At 46.2% G+C, this 19774-nt stretch overlaps 1 protein-coding gene and 1 long non-coding RNA gene across 11 annotated transcripts; one reads left to right on the forward strand and one right to left on the reverse strand.

The window, feature by feature from the left end:
• Positions 1 to 3500: 3500 nt before the first annotated feature.
• On the forward strand, positions 3501 to 19211 carry CDKL2 (cyclin dependent kinase like 2). 10 transcript variants are annotated; one of them, XR_008466815.1, is made up of 14 exons: positions 3504 to 3774; positions 8058 to 8252; positions 9151 to 9329; positions 10232 to 10344; positions 10666 to 10805; positions 11847 to 11935; positions 12528 to 12654; positions 13539 to 13813; positions 14274 to 14364; positions 15139 to 15250; positions 15372 to 15478; positions 16195 to 16290; positions 17092 to 17634; positions 17744 to 18543. XR_008466815.1 is itself a non-coding variant. In XM_054204141.1 (13 exons), exons 1-12 carry the CDS (start codon positions 3607 to 3609, stop codon positions 16239 to 16241), a joined length of 1626 nt encoding a protein of 541 aa, XP_054060116.1. In that variant the 5' UTR covers positions 3503 to 3606; the 3' UTR covers positions 16242 to 16290; positions 18993 to 19211. The 10 variants fall into 10 exon arrangements, 9 of the variants coding, with proteins under 9 accessions (XP_054060118.1, XP_054060116.1, XP_054060115.1 ...); XM_054204141.1 differs by lacking the exons at positions 17092 to 17634; positions 17744 to 18543 and adding an exon at positions 18993 to 19211 and having other exon boundaries at positions 3503 to 3774; positions 15372 to 15461; XM_054204140.1 differs by having other exon boundaries at positions 3503 to 3774; positions 15372 to 15461; positions 17092 to 18543.
• LOC128910667 (uncharacterized) lies at positions 18546 to 19309 on the reverse strand. Its single transcript, XR_008466817.1, has 2 exons — positions 19209 to 19309; positions 18546 to 18923 (listed from the first exon to the last, which is right to left on the reverse strand). It is a non-coding gene; the product is annotated as an uncharacterized LOC128910667 (long non-coding RNA).
• Between the last annotated feature and the right edge of the window lie 465 nt (positions 19310 to 19774).

Here is a 19774-nt window from a genome sequence, read left to right on the forward strand (position 1 = left end):
TAGTTTACCACAAAACTGCCTCGGGAAGAAGGCGGGAACACGTCACGATCAGCTGTGTCATCAGCATTGCATGCCACAGGTGTGACTTTTATTTTTCATTTGTTTTATTCAAAGAATCATAGAATGGTTCGGGTTGGAAGGGACCTTAAAGATCACCCAGTTCCAAGCCCCTGCCCTGGGCAGGGACACCACCTGCTAGACCAGGTTGCTCCAAGCCCCGTCTGACCTGGCCTTGAACATCTCCAGGGATGGGGCAGCCACAGCTTCTCTGGGCAACCTGGGCCAGGGGCTCACCACCCTCACGGCAAAGAATTTCTTCCTGATATCTCAACTAAATCCACCCTTTCTCAGTTTAAAACTGTCACCCCTCATCCTGTGGCTCCCCTCCCTGCTCCAGAGTCCCTCCCCAGCTTTCCTGGAGCCCCTTGAGGGACTGGAAGGGGCTCCAAGGTCTCCCTGGAGCCTTCTCTTCTCCAGGCTGAACCCCCCCAGCTCTCTCAGCCTGTCCTCACAGCAGAGGGGCTCCAGCCCTCACAGCATCTTTGTGGCCTCCTCTGGACTTGCTCTAACAGGACCATGTCCTGATGTTGGGGGTCCCAGAGCTGGGAGGCAGTACTCCCCTCCATTTTGTGCAATGAAAAGAAATGGGGTGTATTGTGAAATCCTGTATCTTGGTATATGTTCACTACAGCTTGTACGCTGTATGCGAACAAAAATTCCTTAATTAAAAAAAACCAAAGCTCACCGTTGTAATTTCAGCCCTAAGAGGTCACTTGGGGCACCAGACAGCTTCATCCCTCTAAGTTGTTGGAGACTTCATTATCAAAAATATTAAATAATGAGTTGTTTGCGTGACCCAACTAAAACATAATATCTAAATGACAGGGGCTATCATTTTTTGTCTTGTTGAGGTTTAATTACAAGAACTGCAATGGATGATTCTGGCAGATACCACGATGTCTCAAAATGTCTGGCAAACAAAATAGAAAAACAAAATCAGGACTGACGCTGCGTTGACGTTCTCTAGATGAACATTGAAGACAAACACAATGTGGAAAGCACACAGCGCAGCCTCGTGTTATTTGGTATAAAAAGCTAAATAATATATAAAAGACATGCCATTGCCCCACATTCAAAGGATCCAGAATCTATGTTGACAGAAATTGTATCAGTGTCACTTTTGAGGAGAGGAATCCAGTTCAGGGCCCCTGTTGGCTATAGGCATCACATTACGAGAGGGTTTCTCTCTATAAAAAAGGCTTTTTCTCAAATTATGAAGACTGAACTCGGTCAATGCTATTCGGATACCAACGGGCTGTCAAACGTATGTGGAGCACAGGTACTGTATGGCTTGGCAAGATCCCGTGCTCAATTCTTCACCACCTTCAGTTTCTCTGGCTTTAAATTATAGCACCAAACCAACTCATATCATCGTAAGTCAACAGTGCTCTTATATTTATTTTTTTTATGTATATATATAAAAAGATCACTCAATAAACAAACCCCAAAGCAACCTATAGCCAGAAGAAATTGTTGTCATCTTTGAGTTAGTTGCTGATGGTAAAAGCCGGCATTACTCACACAGCAGCGAGGCGTCTGGAAGTAATACAGATCCCATTGACACCGGGCACTGCCCGTAAGTGAGAAAAGCTGGTTCCCCGTATCATTTGCTATGATTAAAAATAAAATAGCATTGAAGAACCATCTGCACTGGCAAAGTGAGTTTTTGCAGTCTGCTGTGCATGTGCGTTTGTGGTTTGTGCCTTTGGTTTAATGGAAAGTGGTGTCTCAGCGGTGGAAGAGTTAATTGGTTGCCAAGTTAGCGATCTATTAGCAGCGCGGAACGGATGCCAGGACCCAGAGTAGGCACTTGCTACAATAATGGTGAGCAGTAGAAGATGGGAGGAATATAATAAATTAATGCTAACTGAGCTCCGATTTATATTTTTCCTGGAAATGTGAGGTCAGCCTTGAAAGGTGCATCACAGTGATTGCACGTAGAAAGGGAGGAGGAGGATGAAGGAGAAATAAAAACAACTGGCAACGAATTACAGAAGGTGACACATAGCGACGTGACTCAGAAGAAATATGATAAAGGTTTGGGAAAAGTCATATTGGAATATAGGATTGGAATTGGGAGACCTTTTTTTCTACAGCACCCTGGACTGTGCAATATATACACAAACAGAGGAGAGAAACATCTGGGAATCGATGGGTAAAAACTGATGAGGGAAAGCAGCTCAGCCCTTGTTTGATGGCCAGGGTGTGACATTTTCCTAGCAGCCAGACGGGGCAGGAGTTTCACAGCTTTGCAGTCCTTTGAACAGGCACGACCGGTCTCTGCTCCTTCCTCCCTGTTGCTTTCACCTCTTTTTTTCCCCACAACTCTTTAAACAGCACCTTTATTTTGGGAATATTGGCACAGAATGTCTTTGTTTCCGTAGTTTCGGTCTCCGATTGCTTCCTCCTGCACGTGTCCTGCCGTGCTGCTCATCTCCAGGGCAAGACAAGTCAACGGGAGCAAGTGACATCACAGGTTGCGTCATCAGTCACTGTCTCCTTCGCTGGCATGCAGGGGAAATTGCAAGTTTGTTGGATTAAGTCTCGATGGGTGAACACACACGTGTGCTCCAGGGTTGCTACATGGAATAGAATTCCCTATTGAAGGAAACACGTTACCTTCGTGCCTATGTGTTAAGTTGCACATAGTATGCGCAGAAACTGCCACGTTTTTAAAATAAAACACACAGCAAGGGCACGGATAGACATCCCTTTTAAATTATTCCACCTTTATTGCTGCCACATTCTTAGCAACATAAGCTGCCTCGCAACAGCCGCGCAGCTGCTCGGGCGCAGAATATTCATTAAATTAATTCATGCCGGGTTTTTTTTTTTTTTATCTTGGCGCTCTGCCCACCCCACGTTTTCATGCCAGGATTGCTCAGTCATTTGTTCTTCATGTATCTTATGGGTTTTAAGAAAAGGAGCTCAAAGGAGAATGCTTTATAAGGCTTTTTTTCTCGTTACGAGCCAAGCGGCTTTCCAGCGCTCTGAGGGTGGCTTCGTTAGGAAGGAATCGGGCGTCTCTTGTGCCGTTAACTCACAAATTGGTTTCCTGGACTGAGGGGACGGGGACGTGGAGGTCTTCAAGGCGAAAGGAAAGGAGGAAATTTTAGGAGCCGTGGGCTCCTGTTGGAATTCCTGTGGAGAAGCAGGTGACCCAGAAGGGACATGCCCAGTAGGACCAAAGCGCTTCCCAAAAGGTTCTGCAGTGCAGTCTTTCCCTCCTGTGCCCTCACTACGGCATACAAAACCTTTTCCCCTTCTTCTGATGAGAATCCGCTCTTAAACCTTTTAATTAATGAACACAGAGAAGGAATCTGGCGTAGCTGACACCCGTACCTTTACTGTTTTGCTTTAGCTCCCCTCACGGCCGGTCGCGCCGTACGGCTCTTGCGACGGCTGGGCTCGCGCGGCGGCTGCGCCTTACGGCACCCCGTTGCCCTGGTGACGGCGCGTCGGGGCCGCCCGCCGGTGAGGCCCCGCTCCCGTCAACCGGCCGCGGCCTAACGGGGCTTCCCCCGTCCCCGGCTTCCCGCCGCGGCCATGGAGAAGTACCAGGTGCTGGGCCTCGTGGGGGAAGGCAGCTACGGGGTGGTGACCAAGTGCAGGAACAAGGAGAGCGGGCAGATCGTCGCCGTCAAGAAGTTCCTGGAGAGCGAGGAGGACGCGGTGGTGAGGAAGATCGCCGTGAGGGAAATCAAGCTGCTGAAGGTGAGGGGAGGGGAGGGGCGGCTGTGAGGGCAGCTGGCTGGCGTTTTCCAGCGAAGCCGGGCCGAACCGGTGGCTTCGCTTTTAAATTCGTAGCTCCTTGTTCAGCTGGGAGACGTTCCTGTCGCAGGAGAACACTCGCTGCACAGAGGTGGTTCATGCAGGGCCCGACCTCTTTATTTGGAAGCTCCTGTAGTTATGACTCGAGTGACCTGCCCTGCCCTGCCCTGCTGTAGGCACGGGGAGCAATGGAGCTCAGCACGGGTGTCCCCTGGGGAGGGAGAGCAGCCTCTGCTGCGCTCCAGGGGCCTCCTCTCGGCCTGTTGGCAATCCTGGTAAGGTGTTGAAATACCTTCCCTAAGGCAAAGGCCTCCTTCAAGCAGAATAGTAACCTTCCTGTCTATGGCCGGGGTTTTTATTGCAGTAAAGGTGCTAGGTGTTTAGAATGATGGGTGCGGGTGCTGTCGACCTGTAGAGAGTTGATGGGTCCTTGGGAGGAAGTTGCCTCTTGAGACTACTTAATAGTCTTTTAAGGAATGGTGTTTATCCAGTGAAGCTGTGGGATAGGTGTAAATTTCAGCCATTGGGTCAGTTTTGAAAGGGAAACACCTCTGACCACGATTTACAAAGTATAACTAAGTCCAAACCAAAAGAGACATAACTGTGCCCTGTTTGTATTTCCAGGAGCAGCCAAGCTGTAGTAGATTCTTTTAGCCCCTGAGTTGTAGCCATGCAGAGCTTCGTTTCCCTTTGGCTGACGTTGTACTGGATTTACCTGGCTAAATCTGACTTGATTAGAATCGAGTCTGTGTACGTGCCCTGTATTCAGCAAGGAAAGGTATGAGGAAGGGAGTCATAAGCTCTCTATTGCCTCCCGGTGGTAGTTGTGTCCCCCTGCGTTGTGTACCAAATTGGAGTACCTCCCAGCTGCCAACTTGCTAAAAACTAAAGAAATGCTCAACTTTTAAAACCTGCAGGTGAACGGTGACCTGGATGTGTGGCAGTGTGCCTAACCGGACTCGGTGCCGATGTTACTCGATACAGAAAAATGCTTCTAGGAAAGTTTTACTTTTATTTTATTTTATTAATGGTACTTTCCTGGCAGGCTTGTACTGCCAGCAAGAGGCTGGAGGGGGACAGGTATCGTGTTCCCTGAACCTTATCAATCAATGGCAATCCACTGGGCTGAAGCCAGCTGGCATAATGTCCTTTGCTGTTTGAGTGCGTGATTTGCCTGGTATCAATTGTGGGTGCCTTGTACTCACCTAAATGTCCAGTCGTACTTCAGCCTATTGGCTTCTTATCAGCAGTTTTATGTGGTGTAGCCTCATTGTGTGGGTTGGTTTATTAAAGGTACTTCTCTTCATGGGCTGTAGGTACTCTGTCTGGGAAAATACCCAGGAACCTTAGATAAACAGGGTTTTGGGTGTGTGCCCTTCAGTGTCTTGTCATACGGTGTTTCTGCTTCCTCTCTTGGCTTTGTTCTTCCTACAGAAGCTTTTACAAGTTCCTAAACCGTTTCACTGCCAGGTTTTTCCACTACATTCCTTCATGAATAGGATGCCAAGGATTCAGAGTGGCATTCTGTGCCAGGACATACATCTGTTGTTCTGCTTGCTCTTTTGACCACCTTCAGCCCCTGTGTTTGCCACCATATCCTCTAGCAGCAGTTGCAGCATTTTCCTTCTTCCCTTGTCCCGCAGGTGGTGTGCACAGAAGAGTGCGTGTCCCTGTCACGTGCACATGTGGTAGTTTTAAGCCTTGGGACACGGGTGATGTGTCTGGTGAAGAAATGAAGGAAAGTTTTACTAGAGTTGGAGTGCTTCTAGGCTTTTCCTCTGACGTGGAGTGTTCTGGAGGTGGGAGTACATGCAAGCCTGCCTCCTCTCCTCTTGGCTGCCATAAGTGTCTCTTCACAAGTCTGCCGGACTATAGTCCCTGTGCTGTGAAGGAAAAAAAAAAAAAGTGATCACTGCAAGAGCTACAGACCCTTAGAGTTAATAGAAATGCACGAGCTGGAGGTTGAGAGGCAGCCGGCAGCTCCAAGTGTTGTCCCCTCAATTCCTTCTAAAGCAGATCTGCGTGAGTCTGGATCGTACCTGATCTGTTGACCAGGCTCAGCGTAGTTACTGAGTCAAAGCACGTACTGCCTCCTAGGTGTGTTGGGAATTAACTTGTTTTCCTGGGTTAGTGTGAACTTGGCAAGGGGAACATTACCATATATAGTTCAGTAAGTGTGGCCTCTCACGGTGAAAATAAATATCTAGAGATTTAATCTTTTTATAGTTTCTTCACTTGCACGCTCCTTGTGAACCTAATTTTTTTTTTTTTTCTTCTCTTCTGGAGTTTGGGCAGAAATTCAATCGAGGCTGAAAACAGCAAAACCTCCTCGGGTTTCCTGTGCTGTGAAGAAATTATTCTTGAGAAAAGAGCTTTTTTTCTAATTGACCTTTTTTTTTTTTTAAAAAATTTTCGCTTTTCAGACCTTCTAAGAAATCTAGGTCTTTGACAGACCCAGGTGCAGGTTGGCTGGCACTCCCTCTCGACTGGCAGAGCATTTTCCCTGAAAGTCCCTGTGCTCTGCAGTCCTCCCGCATCTTCCTTGGACGCGATCCCTGGGCTAAGGTGCTGCCTTCAGGCAGCCTCCGATGGCGTTTCCCTGCTAGGCTCCAAGCTAATAAATAACTGCGCATTGTAGCGTGGTCTGTTTTGTTAAAAGTGGTGTGTGATTAAACCAGTGTTACAAATGTGTAACGGATTAGAGGTGTATTCGTGGCTTGTCAGAATGTGATGACAAAATAACTAGAAAATACAGCGGCTTTTTTTATTCCCCTCTTCATAAAAGTTGCAGGTTTTTTTCTCTAAACTATCTTCAGCTTCCCCCTCTGCATATATTGGGGAAAAAAAATCTCTTCAAATCCTTGACTTGTCAGTTTTCTCTCTGAATCCGCTCGACGCAGTTTAATGGAAGCTGTTTAATTGTTAACACTATTACAGATAAGAATGCTGAACTTTCCTTTTATCCGTTCAATGTGCTTGTATTCTGGCACATGTTAGTTATTGTAAACGTGCATATGCTGGCGGTGCCGGCAGAAATGCTTTGGGTATGGTAGGAGCTTAAAAGAAAAGTCTTCTGTCATCCTTTTTAGAAAAAAATAAAATACAGACACTGAGTAGTTGGTGATGAACTGGCAGATAGGTAGAACAGAGAGGTATTGCAACTGCTTTTGTTTTTCTTCTAAACGGGGATGTAAGAGCTTTTTAAAAAGAGGACCTAGAGAAAGCAGTGACAGAGGAAAAGAGTAAAACTTCCTGGAAACGTGCGAGAAAAGAGAGGAGTCACTTTGGGTTGTTGGCAGAGGCAAAAAATGTTCTTAAAACAAAGCATTGAGAGCCGTTTTCAGCAATCCTTTGAATCCTGTCTGGAGGGGGTAGCTAGTGGTGCTCCTCGTGCCCTGCCCTGAGGGAGCAGGTAGGGTAACGCCGTGTTAATTGGTCACCTTGATGAGAATGTCTCCTAAAGGAGTTTGAGTCACAGGTACAAGCCAATGTTACAGGCTGCGTTTATTGTTGCTTGAGCAAATAAGCAAAACCAGAGAACTAGCAAAGGGTCTCTGCAGCTCACCAGTCGTGGCTAAACGTCCTGTTCTTCTCGCGGTGGTCAGAGACATACTTCGCAGCACGCTGAACTTTCCAGTCCAAACCATCCAGCTTTGTCTTTCCTGCTAGCTCAGGGACCTCTGGATTTTCCTTTGCCATGGCAAGTCTTTGTGGGAGATGTTGTTAGGTGCCTGCTGTCTCTCACGTGTTAACCACACGCTCCTTTGGAATTCTTTTTGACTTCTTCAAGATATCTCTCACATAGAACATAAGTTTGCTCTAAAGCTTGTCAAGATCATGGCAGGAGTTAGTGTCATCTCTTAGGTGAGGAGAGAAGCAGAAGGCGTGAGATTTTCCAGTAACAGAACAGTGTATTTTGAGCATCCCCATTAAGAAGAAATGTCCTTAGCATTTTATTTATTTTTATGTTATAAAACCAGGTGTCTGCGTATATGAGGTGGCGGAAATCCTCCAGATAATGTTAAAAAAATAAAATAAATTTGGCAAAATAAAACCTATTCTAGAATATCAGTGAGCGGATTTTAAGAATAAATGAATGTGAGTGCCATGACAAGAAGAACGTTCCAGGGCAGTGCACTGGCTGGGTTGCAGCAAAAAGTATCTGGTCGCAATTTATCCAGTATATGCTGTCAAGCTCTCACAAAATATTTCCTGTTTTATAACAGCAACTCAGGCATGAGAATCTCGTGAACCTGCTAGAAGTGTGCAAAAAGAAGAAACGGTGGTATCTGGTGTTTGAATTTGTGGATCACACGGTGCTTGATGACCTTGAGGCATCTCCAAACGGACTAGACTACAGCAGGGTTCGGAAATACTTGTTTCAGATTATGAGAGGAATAGCATTTTGTCACAGTCATAATGTAAGTATGCAACAAGAAGTCAGCTCTGCAGTTAACCTTGAATGAATAGATACAGAAGCGTACATTTTTGATATATATTAAAACTTAGAGAAATAAAGCTTTGGCTGACAAGGAAGAGGCAGAGCAGAAGGGACAGACTGAATTTCATATGAATTCAGAGCTTGATGTCAGCTAATCCCGTAGCCTGCCTCAGGTGGATTTGTGAGGGTGTTTGAAAGGAAGGGTCCAGAAGTCCATGGGGATCCGATGCTTGATGGCACCTTATTGTAGGTTGGTTTATCTTGCAGGGGGAGAGAGTCTCTCTCAGAAATTTGATTCTGACAGCGCCCATGCAAACATGTAGGCTCGCTTTTTCGCTTCATTGGGTTTAGGTTTTTGTTCGCAACTGATTTCTAACAGGTTTGCCAACTTAATCCTAGTTGTATAACTATATATATAAACACGCACATATTTGTCTATTCATTTTTATGTTTGGGAAATTGTGTCTCTCATGAATCCCTAAAATACTCTTCACATTTAACTGCAGGACATGCCCATGCCCTTGCGATACTTCAGCTTTTAAACTTGTAGTCGAGGCCAGATTTTCAAGCATAATAAATTGTGCCTGTTAAAATACCTACAGTAAACACATCTGCATAGCAGATGTAGAGAGATACGTAAAATAAATGCTTCTGTGTGCAAAAATTAGAGGTTCTGTGTTTACGTGTGCACTTGGGTCGGCACCTATTCATTGCCTATGTGCATGTCGTTGTCTTTTAGAGACTCTGTATTTTCTCATGCCTACAAAAATGTAATTTTCTCCCTGGATGTGAGAAAGCTACTATTTTTGGTGAGCCAGTCAATTTACTATGTAGAAGTGGGGAATTTATTTGTCTTGACTCGCTTTTTTTCTGTGCAGATAATACATCGGGATATTAAGCCAGAGAACATACTAGTTTCCCAGTCAGGAGTTGTAAAACTATGTGACTTTGGATTTGCCCGCACCATAGCAGCTTCTGGGGAAGCTTACACAGACTACGTGGCGACCCGATGGTACAGAGCTCCAGAGCTGCTGGTGGGAGATACCAAGTATGGCAAGTAAGACTGGCTTGTGAGGCTGCGGAAGGGTTGTGGGCACGTGAGGAGTGTGGAGGGGGTTGCTCTGTGTTTTGGGGAGGCAGGGGACTATTGCTTGGCAAACAGGTTAAAGGGATGCTGCTCAGCATTCCCTGGTTATTCGCTTGTGAAGGTTTAAGCCTCCTTCTCTCTTCCACTCTGCGGCTAACTGCTGCCGGTGCTAGGCTTTCCTGGACCAAAAGGCGAGGAGAGCCCTCAGCATTCCTCATCTGTTGTCTATAGGAGCTTTTCCATTGCCTATGCTAGTACTGGAGGAGGTTATGATTAGAATTCCCTCCCGTGCAGTTGGAGTCATGGAGGGAAGACAGAAAAGTCCCTCCAAACAATTAGAGATGGACGTTTCAGAAGGGAGTGGGTGGGATGAATGAGATTTTTTTCTTACTGCGATCCCCAGTGCAGCAAAACCAGGTCAGAACTTAAACCGTGTTCTTCACAGGACTGTTAGTACAATTGTGCAGATTTATGTATGTCCCTCTATTACTTAAACTTAATTTTCAGTAAACGTGCCTGAAGAGCGGATGCCTGCACAAAGAGGAGCGGCTTACCGTTGTGCTCTCTAAAGTGCAAGATTCTACTGATGCGTTATATTAGTTTTTTTAAAGCATTGGGGTTTGGAACCTGATTTTACACCTGTCAGGCTTCTGCTAGCGTTTGCCTGCTTCAAGAGCTGGATCCTTGCCATTCATCAGAGCACTCGTAAGCCTGGAAAACAGCTGTCGTGCTGTTTAGGGGGCAAAGCCGCCCTCTGGGCCTGTAACCTGCTGAAGACGTGCTGTGCGCTGGCCTGGCTCAGCCTTTAGATCAAAGAGAGGAACGAAGCCACGCTGAGCTGGGATGTCGGGTTGTTTTGTTTTTTTTTCCAGGGCTGTCGACGTGTGGGCTATTGGTGCTCTGATAACAGAAATGCTTACGGGAGAGCCCCTCTTCCCTGGAGATTCCGACATTGACCAGCTCTACCATATCACCAAATGCCTGGGTAAGAACAGCCTGTCGGGCTCCTAGTGCCTGCTTAGTAATGAAGGAGTCAAGTACATTTTGACGGGCGAAGTTGAGTGTAGGGAGAAAGGCTGTGGTGCACGCTGAACTGTTTCTGAGAGCCTGTACTTTTAGTGCCTTTTACAAAGGGGGAGCTGGGAAGTTGTGAGTACAGCATCAGTTCCTGGCACACAGGTAAAAACAGAACGACACTGATTGTAGCTCTTAACGGTAGTTCCGACACAGTATTTCAGCCTCTCAAATGTTTCACAGGACTGCTCTGTATTTCTTCTGAGTGGTTGCTTTGGTTGTGTGATTCCAGGTAATTTAATTCCAAGACACCAAGAGTTATTCTATAAAAATCCCCTCTTTGCTGGCATGAGGTTGCCTGAAGTGAAGGAGGCCGAATCTCTGGACAAACGCTATCCCAAGCTCTCTGCTGCAGTGCTAGATTTAGCCAAGGTAATTAACCAATCGTTTACTATGAACGTGTCTCTGTTTACTTGTCCTTCACCTTGGGGGGCAGAAGAAGAGCCTACAGAAAGGGCTGAGGCTGTTAAACTGGCGTTCTCTCAGCCACCCATGCAACAGGCAACTGCTTGGGTTGGAAGCTTAGTGAGGACTGCAAGGATACGACAGCTACTGTCCTGGGTGACAGGGGAGACCAAGCCAGTCATCTCCAGAGCCAAAATCGTCACTGCATGTCCTCCAGGGAGGATTTGTATCTCATGGTGCCCCACTGATCTAAGTTTTCCAAGGAGATTTGAAAGGTGAAGAAGGGCTTGTGTGTTGAAAGCATCCGCTATACACCTCACTGCATCCGTTGATATTTTGAAAAGTCTCCCAACAACCTTTGTCCCTCATCCGGTACCGAAGTGGATGCTTTGTAGGTAATGCACAGCCCTTCCTTACTTGCGAGCAGGGCTGTGGATGTAGTGTTTTCTGCCAACCCTCCCTCTGCCTGCTTGGTGGAGGCGCTGCAAGCAAGCAGGCTTGGGTGGGATGGCATCCAAACATGTCCCATGCCCTTGGGGTTACGTATCTACTCTGTGGGAGTTAGGAAGCCTACAGCTTTGTCATAGATTCTGAAGAATCCTTCCAGGGAGTGCTGTTGTGCTCCTTTTGACGCAGGAGTCTGGAGCACCTTTATGATAGGTAACTAAACAACTTGAAAACCACATAGTTGTATTTGAAATGCTTAATGAGTCTAAAGCTTTAGGCAAAACAAACTGAAAACAGGGGAGGCTTACTGAGGGCGGAGTTATGTATTTGTGTGACAGGTATTCCGTGTGCAGTGAATCTCTCTGAGCATCAGTGATTGGAATGGAAGCAGACAGCAAACATTAAACTTTTTTGGTAGCGGTGTCTCTTGGGCCCGTCTCAATATAACAGGCCCTAGAAAGGGGAGTTTTGCAGCTTTTTTCCTGACTTCACTCAGAAATACTAAAGCCTTTGTTTAATTTCTAATATATTTGCCTTCTGATGTTTGTGTTGACTTGACAGAAGTGTTTGCAGATTGATCCGGACAAAAGACCATCCTGCGCTGAACTCCTGCAGTGCGATTTCTTTAACAAGGATGGATTTGCTGAAAGGTAAACGGTTCATTCCTTGCTCAAAGCAGGCTAATGATGAGAGGGAAGTTACACAGTTGTGCTTGAAGATTGCATGCCGGGTTTGCAGAGCTGACAGCCCCTAAACGTGTTGGGTTTTGTTTGGGTTTAGCCTTCCTGGAAATAGAGCAGTTGAAAGGGAGCGCATTGCAGCGGCATGTTTGCCCCATTACCTTGTCACGACATTAATTCCTCAGTGTGCGCACCCAGTGTCACACCGTATTGGGTAGCTTAGTCTTGCGCTGTATTCGCTGTCTGCATCTACACCCGGCTGGGATACGAACGCCTTTATTGCTGTAACATGAAAAGCGTGTGCTTGTAAGATTTTATTTATTTTAATGGATACATCATATTTGGCTTTATTGCTGTAATGTGAAAAGCGTGTGCTTGTAAGATTTTGTTTATTTTAATGCATACATCATATTTGGCTGGCTTCTCAGTAGTTAAAAAGGCACGGTTTACTTGATTACTTAAAAGGCTGTAGGAGACTGGGCTGAACACCAACTGATGATGATATTGAGATTAACAGAAGCCCTTTTTTTTTTTTTTTTTTTTTCCCCTATACGGAATGTAGATTTGCTCAGGAGCTTAAATTAAAGATTCAGAAAGATGCCAGAGACCATCAGTTACAAAAAAAATCAAAAATCAGCAAAAGGGACAAAGATGAATTTTTAGAAGAAAGAAAAATCCTTGGTGTCCAGGTTTGTTCATCTTTGTTTTCCAAACCCGTTTGGGTTTTTTTGATGCTTTAAAATGACTATATAAGTACGTGCAGCAGTTTAAGTTCATAGCAAGAATAGAAGCATAATTGTCTCTTTCACTTTTTAAAAAAAAAAAGGCTGGGTAAGTGTGATGTGCCAGAGAAGCTCACCTTTGGAGGCCGCTGTGAGTCTAAACAGCCCTGGAGACTTTGTCACCCGATTCAAGGCAGTACGTTAGGCCTGTGCCCCCGCAGGTCTGAGACTCAGTGCAGTACAGCCTGCAGGCTGTTGTGTAGGAGTTCTGTGCCTTGATTTTAGCCGTTTGGCCCTTACGAGGTTGCTCCAGTGCTCGGTTCCGCAGTCCTCAAATGGCTATTTGGGCCGTCCCTAGCAGGTAAACTACATCATGATGCAGTTCCTGGCAAATAAGGAGCTAAGGGGAGAATCAATTAGGAAGTATAACTCCTGTTGAATCAGGAAAACGTGCTTGTATGCTGTTGTTTACCTGTGTTAAAGCCCTGTCTCTAAAATTACATATTTTGCTTTCAATCGGCTACTAAGGAGTAGAGGCTTCAGAGTGACTTTGAGGTGATACTGGGCTCTTATTTCATTTCTTTGGAAGTGACACGGGATACGGCTGTTCTTCCTCCATAGTTTTCGATCCCATTCTAAAGTGACTTATTTACAGAGGGCACTGGAACCCTGACAAGTCTCCTCCCATTTGATGGAAAACAGAAGTTTTCTACTAAAAACAATTCCACCTCCATCAGATCCTTGCAGAATCACGCAGGTTTAGGCTCTGACTTTTTTTCCCACATGCACTGCTCTAAGCTACTTTTTAAACAGGACCGTAAGAGAAAGACAACGCTTATCTTCCCAAACAGGATTTCAGCATCGACTCGAAGAGCAGAGATGCAAAGCTATTAAAGGCGAAGCGCTCTAAAGCTGATGCAGAGAAGGCGGACCGATCCTCCAACCTGAGCTCCCTGTATGACAGTGCGATCAACCCGTTTAAAATAAGCCCCCACACCAGCCTAAAAGATTCCAGCAGCAGCTTGGACTATGCCAAGAATGCAGGCATAGTTATCCCTCCCATCAACCAGAACCTTTCTCCCACTACGGTTGGGATGGGGCCTTTGGCTGGGAACCTTAATTACAGGTACGAGAGCAGAGCTAGAAGAGCTTGTATCCATCGTCCCTGTCACCAAGGAGCTGTAATGTCCCAAGACAGGTGCAGGGTGATGGTGTGGGAAGGCCAGATGTGGGTTTGGGACAGGACACGGCTCGAAACAGCATTTGGGTGAAGGATTATGTGGATGAGAAGTCCCGGCTTCACCTCGAGCAGCTGTGTGTGTCCACACAGGCTCTCTGCGTTTGGCAAAGCGCTACTGGACAAGCAACAGTTCGCCGGCTGCTGTGACACTGGCCTTTCTTTGACTCATGGCTTGTCCTTTGGGCCAAACTTCTCTGTTCACTGAGCTCACGAAGGATATTTTCCCCGTGAGCCTTCTTTCTCAGCATTTAATGACAGTGTTTCTGGGTGTCTTGCATTTGTTGTTTTTATATTCACCGTGTTACCCCCCCAGTTAATACAAAATTTGGTGTATTTTTGATTACAGAGTTGATGAAAAGAGTAAAAAATACTTGAACCCCTTTCTGAAGCAACGGAAGCGTTCTCCAGCGGGCCATTACAGCGTAAGCTTGACGTCGGTAAGCCATCTGTCTTTCCCCCTTGGCAAAGCAAAAATAAATGCTGCACTCAAGTATGTGTTTTATTGTCAAGAATCCCATCTGTTGCAGCCTTCACCCTAAGTCACGACTAGAAATATTATTTCCTTTATTCCTTTTTCCGTACAGTTGTATTGTCTGTTATCCTTTGCTAATAGTTATCTTATATGAAACGTATTTTCTGTCAGAGGACCATTTTAAATGAGGGGAGCAGTCCAACACGGGATATCTGTGAGACTTTGAATATATCTGTGGCCTCCTGCCTGGCCGGGAAAAACAGACTGTGTGTGCTGCGCTACTGAAGCAGGATTGAAGATTTGGATTTAACGTGGTCAAGGCCTTATTTAGTCATGTCATAAATGCATTAAAAATTGATAATGAAAACAACTGAAATAGAAAGCTTTCCACTGCACACGCTACCTAGGCAGTATTCTTTCCATGCCAGCGGGAACGTTTGCCTTCGTGCAGAAAACTGATCTGAGCCATTCTCCCGGTGTTGTATTTTGTCTCTCTGAAAGCAGGCTCGCTTAGATGATTGGGTTGTTTTCACTGCGGCTGTTCGGTTGTTTTTAATGTATAAATGACACTTGAGCAGAATAGATTCCTTCACACACGTTAGCGTCTTTTCTTCTATTCTTGCGCAAGTTCCAACTACAGCGGAACGTTGCCATCTTGCTGCATTTTTAAGCTTGAAAATAGCTTCGTTTTTGTTTTTTCTATTTTTTCATGAGCTGGTACTTACGCCCTTGATTACAGGTCACTAATGAAAAAAACATCCTTCAGGCAAATAGGAAAAAATGGGAGTTCTCTAAGGCAGATGTGCGTTTGCCAGAACTAAATCATCTCCCTGAACTGAGAGGAGTGGAAGGTATGAGCTTTGACGTCCTGTAAATAAAACCTGCATCCTAAATAAGTGACAGGAAGCAGCATGCGTTAGAGCACTCAGCTCTTGCTTCCTTAACATGGTAGGCATCGGTTGTGTTTTGCAGGGTGGCATCCCAGATTTCTGAAAAAGGAAAATAAAACAGTTTCAGAGTCCCGCGTTCCCTCTCTTGCTGCTATCGACCTCCATACCCCAGGTCTGGCCTCACAGCAGGTAACGAAGCAGTGAAATAGTTTGTGCTGCTCCGTATTTGTTTGGTTCGGGACTTTCTGAATAGCGTGACCCATGAATTTCCAGTGTGACTCTTAGCAGAGGCACAACTTGCCTTGGTTTCTAAGTAAAAAGACCTGAGGCCTTAAGCCGGGGGAAAAGAGAAGGGTCATGGATGAAACGTGGGGCTCTATTTGTCTCTCTGAGGTTAACCAGACATTAGATTCTTACTGCTAAGGCGGACAGTGTGAATTGTTGCGAATTCAGCTGGCTGGATCGGGGTGAAAGTAAGCCTGATTTACCGGAGTTGAAGAGAGACCAGGAGGGACATATGTTTTGAGGAGAACTGTTCTGGCTGTGTTAGATGTTGAGGGGCTGAGGACAGTACAGAGGGGGAAAGTGTAGGAGCCAGGCGGAGGGAGAGAAGGGGGAAAACTAGCAAAAAAACCAGCTTGTAACACTGAGGTGTTGTTTGGGAGTTAAGTAATTCCAGAGGCAGTCACTTCGTCTACCTTGCTTCCAGTTGAGATTGGGCAGACCGTCTTGGGGCAGGAAACATTTTTAAAGTCTGATCTGATCAAAGAACAGATTTGTTTAAGTTGCACATTGGGAACATAGAAGGCAATTTCCGATTGTTCTCTATTTATACTACACTTGGAAATTGACGCTCTCTTTTTTTTTTTTCTTTTTTTCTTTTTTTTTCCCTTCCCAATTTACAGCTGTCGGGGACCTTGATGCCCGATGCGTCAGAAGCCGGTTTCCCTAGAGTTGAGCACTAGCCTTATGGAGAAGGAGATGACACCTGCCTGTAAAAGGTAAGCGTTAATTTCTGCAGCGTTGCCTTCTGGTGGCTTCAATTTCTGCTGTGTAGGCTTCTGGTATCTTTCAGATGGATAGTTTCATGAACACTTACCTAGTTGGGAGGTGCAGTGGGAAAATCCTTTTACGCATTCTTGATGAGGACTTCTCGCTAGGACAGATTTCTTACAGAGGGCAGCACCCAGCTTTCTTCACAGGTACTGAAGCTGGCTGTAGGAAGTAAATCGTTTTCCTAAGCTGAGGTGCTGGGCATTGGTGTTGGAAATTAAGCAGCTCGTTAAGTTGGGGGTAGAGGAAGGCGATAGAATAACCAAAAAGGGAATGTGGCTGCCTTCAGGTAAAGAGTGGAAAAACTGGGTCGTATGTACAGCGCTGTCGAGCGCGTCCCTGAAAATGGACTTAGTAACCATGTTATACAATCTAAATTTATTTAACATAGCTGTTGATACCTGAGTGCTCTCCAAGCATGAGGTAGGAGTCTGGAAGAGAAGGAAGCTTAGGAAAAGTCCTGGCTGTGTGGTTGCCTTGTAGGCTTAAGATCGAATTGCTAAGTTTGAACTCTGACACTCTGTTTGCACTTTGAGTTAGCCTTGCTTCTTATCATTCTAGATTGTTTTAAGCTGAGGCTTTTAAATGTGGTTTTAATAGTTTCTCATCTTGCCCGTTGAAAGACAGGCAGTTCTCTAAGTTGTTTTGTCTGAAAAAAAAAAAAAACCCTCATAGAAAAAATTGTGTTGTTTTGATTGTTGTTTTGCTTTTTTTTTTCTATTGGGGTATTGTTACCTCTTATCGCTCAGCATCTTCCAGGGTGTCTTGGAGTGTCTGTACGTCTTGGAGTTTCTCAGCCTCTTGAAAGCGAGAAGTGCAGTGCTTAGCCGAGGTTTTTCACTCTCGCACTCATCCCTCTTTCCTCACTGAGGCTGGGCAGGAGGACTGCACCTTCCAGAGGGAGCAGAAGTTGGGGAGAATAAAGAGGGAAGGAGACAAGGTGCTCTGGAAGGGTGTTCAGACAGCCATGAGCATGTCATGGCAATACTGTTAACACGTAGGGGAAAACTGTGCATCTTAGTTTTTTTCTTTTGGGCACTGGCGTTTCCTGTTTGAGAAGAGGGAGCAACCACTGACTGAAATCTCTGCACAAACGCTGTGCGTGCTCTTAATCTGTGTGAGGGTATTTGGCACTCACATGCACGTGACGTGTTGGCTTAATGCTACTAAGGAAAAAGAAGAAAAAACATTAGGATGGGAAGCAATCCTGATAATAAATGTGGGAGGAAAAGAGAACTTACTGAAGTTGTCTTCTGTGAAGCACAGAGGTGTAAGTGCACAGCTTTAGCAAGGTAAGGACGCGTAATAAATCAAAATAAAGGAAGCATGTCATCAGGGAGTCCCTCGGTGGTTTCGTTAGCCTGTCTATAACATCATTCCGCTTTTCTCCTCTCGATGCAGGCGGCTGAAACAGTGGGAACAATCCGTCTGAGCATCCAGGCGCTGAAGCTGCAGGGTCTCTGCGGGAGAGAGGAGGATCCCTTTCTCTCTCGTTAGCGCAGCGGATTGCCACGGGAAGCGGCTCGGGTCCCGTCCCAGGACGGAGCTCACACTGCCGTTGCTGCTGGATTTCTTGCATGCAAAACAGCTCCTGAAATACTGGCTTTCTGGCCCAGGGCTGGGCCTTGTCCGAAGTTGCTCCGAGGAAAAAAAAAAAAAAAGCGGTTGTTAGTTTGTGTGACAAGGGCAGAAATTGGTTTGGAAGATTTGGAAGGAAGCTGGGCTTTCTTTTGTCAAACTGCTGCCCGCTTGAGGATTTTCTCTTTAAATGAATAGTGAAGAGAGCAGATAGCTGCTGAATTTGCCATGTTTTGGTGGGCTACCTGATCTGAAAAGCACCTTTGCCTTGACATAAATGTCAGTGAAGAAAACATTTGTGCAGGAAATAAGACGTTTAAACGTGCATATGTTCCCAGCTGTCCCTTTGAACCCCTCGCTAACGCTCAGCAGCGTGTGTGACCTTGTGTTAGGTCCCTTTTCCCTCCGTGCTTTCCTCCCCCAGTCTTTGGGCGGTTGTCAGGGGTTTTAACTGGGCCTGTTGTCTGGCCGCGCTGGGTGAATCGTGGCCGCTGTTAGCGGCGAAGGAAGAATGTGGGTGTAAAATACTGTGCCGTGGCCTGGGAAATGGCTTCTGTGGGCGCTGGGTAACTTAAGTCATCGGTCCTTTAGGTCCCCTGGGGGAATGGGACATGGAAGTGTAAAACTCGGGACCGTTGAGAAACCATTTTTGCTTAACTGCCCTCACGTTGGCTGTTCTATGGTGTCCTTACGTTGCTCACAACTATTTTCTGGCAGCTGGAGGCTGTCGTCACAGCTCCCACCCCTGGACAGCGTAGTTGATTTTGGAACTCGTCCTTCCACAAAATATGTCCTTTCCTGTGGATGTGTCACGGCAGAATGCAGGATGTCATGGCGTTTAGAGCTTTGCGGCTGCGCTGCGTTTTGACACATACATTAAAATTTGTAAATAAAAGGATGTTCAAATTCCAAATCTCTCGGTACTGGTGCGTGCTTACAAATGTAAGATCCGCTGACTTAAGTCTTCCCTGGACATGGTGCTCATTTGTATTGGTGGTATCACCTGCATTGCAAAACAAGATATTTTTTTTTTTAATCCGCTTTTATTTAACAGTTGATGTATTTCTTGGAGCCATTTACAAGCGCAGGATCCCAACGTCCCTCAGCAGCATCCGGACACCGCGAGGCTGATGGTGCTCATCCAGTTTGCCCTTTACCTTCCCATTGCCATTTTTTTTTTTTTCTTCGCTGCTACTGATGAACTGCTCCGGGTAGCCCAGTTGTACCTTCCCAGCTGGCCACAGCACTCATTTAGCTAGCCACGAGCAAACGCAACCAAGTTATTCACCTAAAATTGACCTACGGAGAATTCACCGAGGCCCCAGGGGCTGGGGCAGCCCCCGGTTGGAACCGGGCGCCTCTCCCAGCGCTCGGCCTCCGCGGCCGTGGGTCCTCATCCGGAAACAGAATGTTCTCCTCCCAGAAAACATTCCCAGGAAACCTGTCTGCCGTCTTGACTGCTTTCCCTACGCTGCATCGGATGGCCAAGAGCTTCCGTTTTATTGTTGGGGGAGCAGGGGGGAAGGTTTTACGGGAATGGGGGGGGAAAATGGAAGGTCTTAAGGGAGAGGTGGGAAAAAGGTTTTAGGGGAGAGGGGGAAAGGGAAGGTTTTAGGGGAATGGGGGAGGGAGGAGAAGGTTTTTTTGGGGAAAAGGGAGGTTTTAGGGGAACGGGGGGGAAGGAAAGTTTTAGGGGAGAGGGGGGGAAAAGAAGGTTTGGGGGGGGAGGAAAGTTTTAGGGGAATGGGGGAAAAGGATGATTGGGGGGAAAGGTTTTGGGGGAGAGGAGAAAAAAGGGAAGGTTTTTTGGGGGGGAAAGTAAGGCTTTAGAGGGAAAGAAGGTTTTGTGGGCGA

Source organism: Rissa tridactyla, chromosome 5 (genome assembly GCF_028500815.1).
Source record: "Rissa tridactyla isolate bRisTri1 chromosome 5, bRisTri1.patW.cur.20221130, whole genome shotgun sequence".
NCBI lineage: Eukaryota > Metazoa > Chordata > Aves > Charadriiformes > Laridae > Rissa > Rissa tridactyla.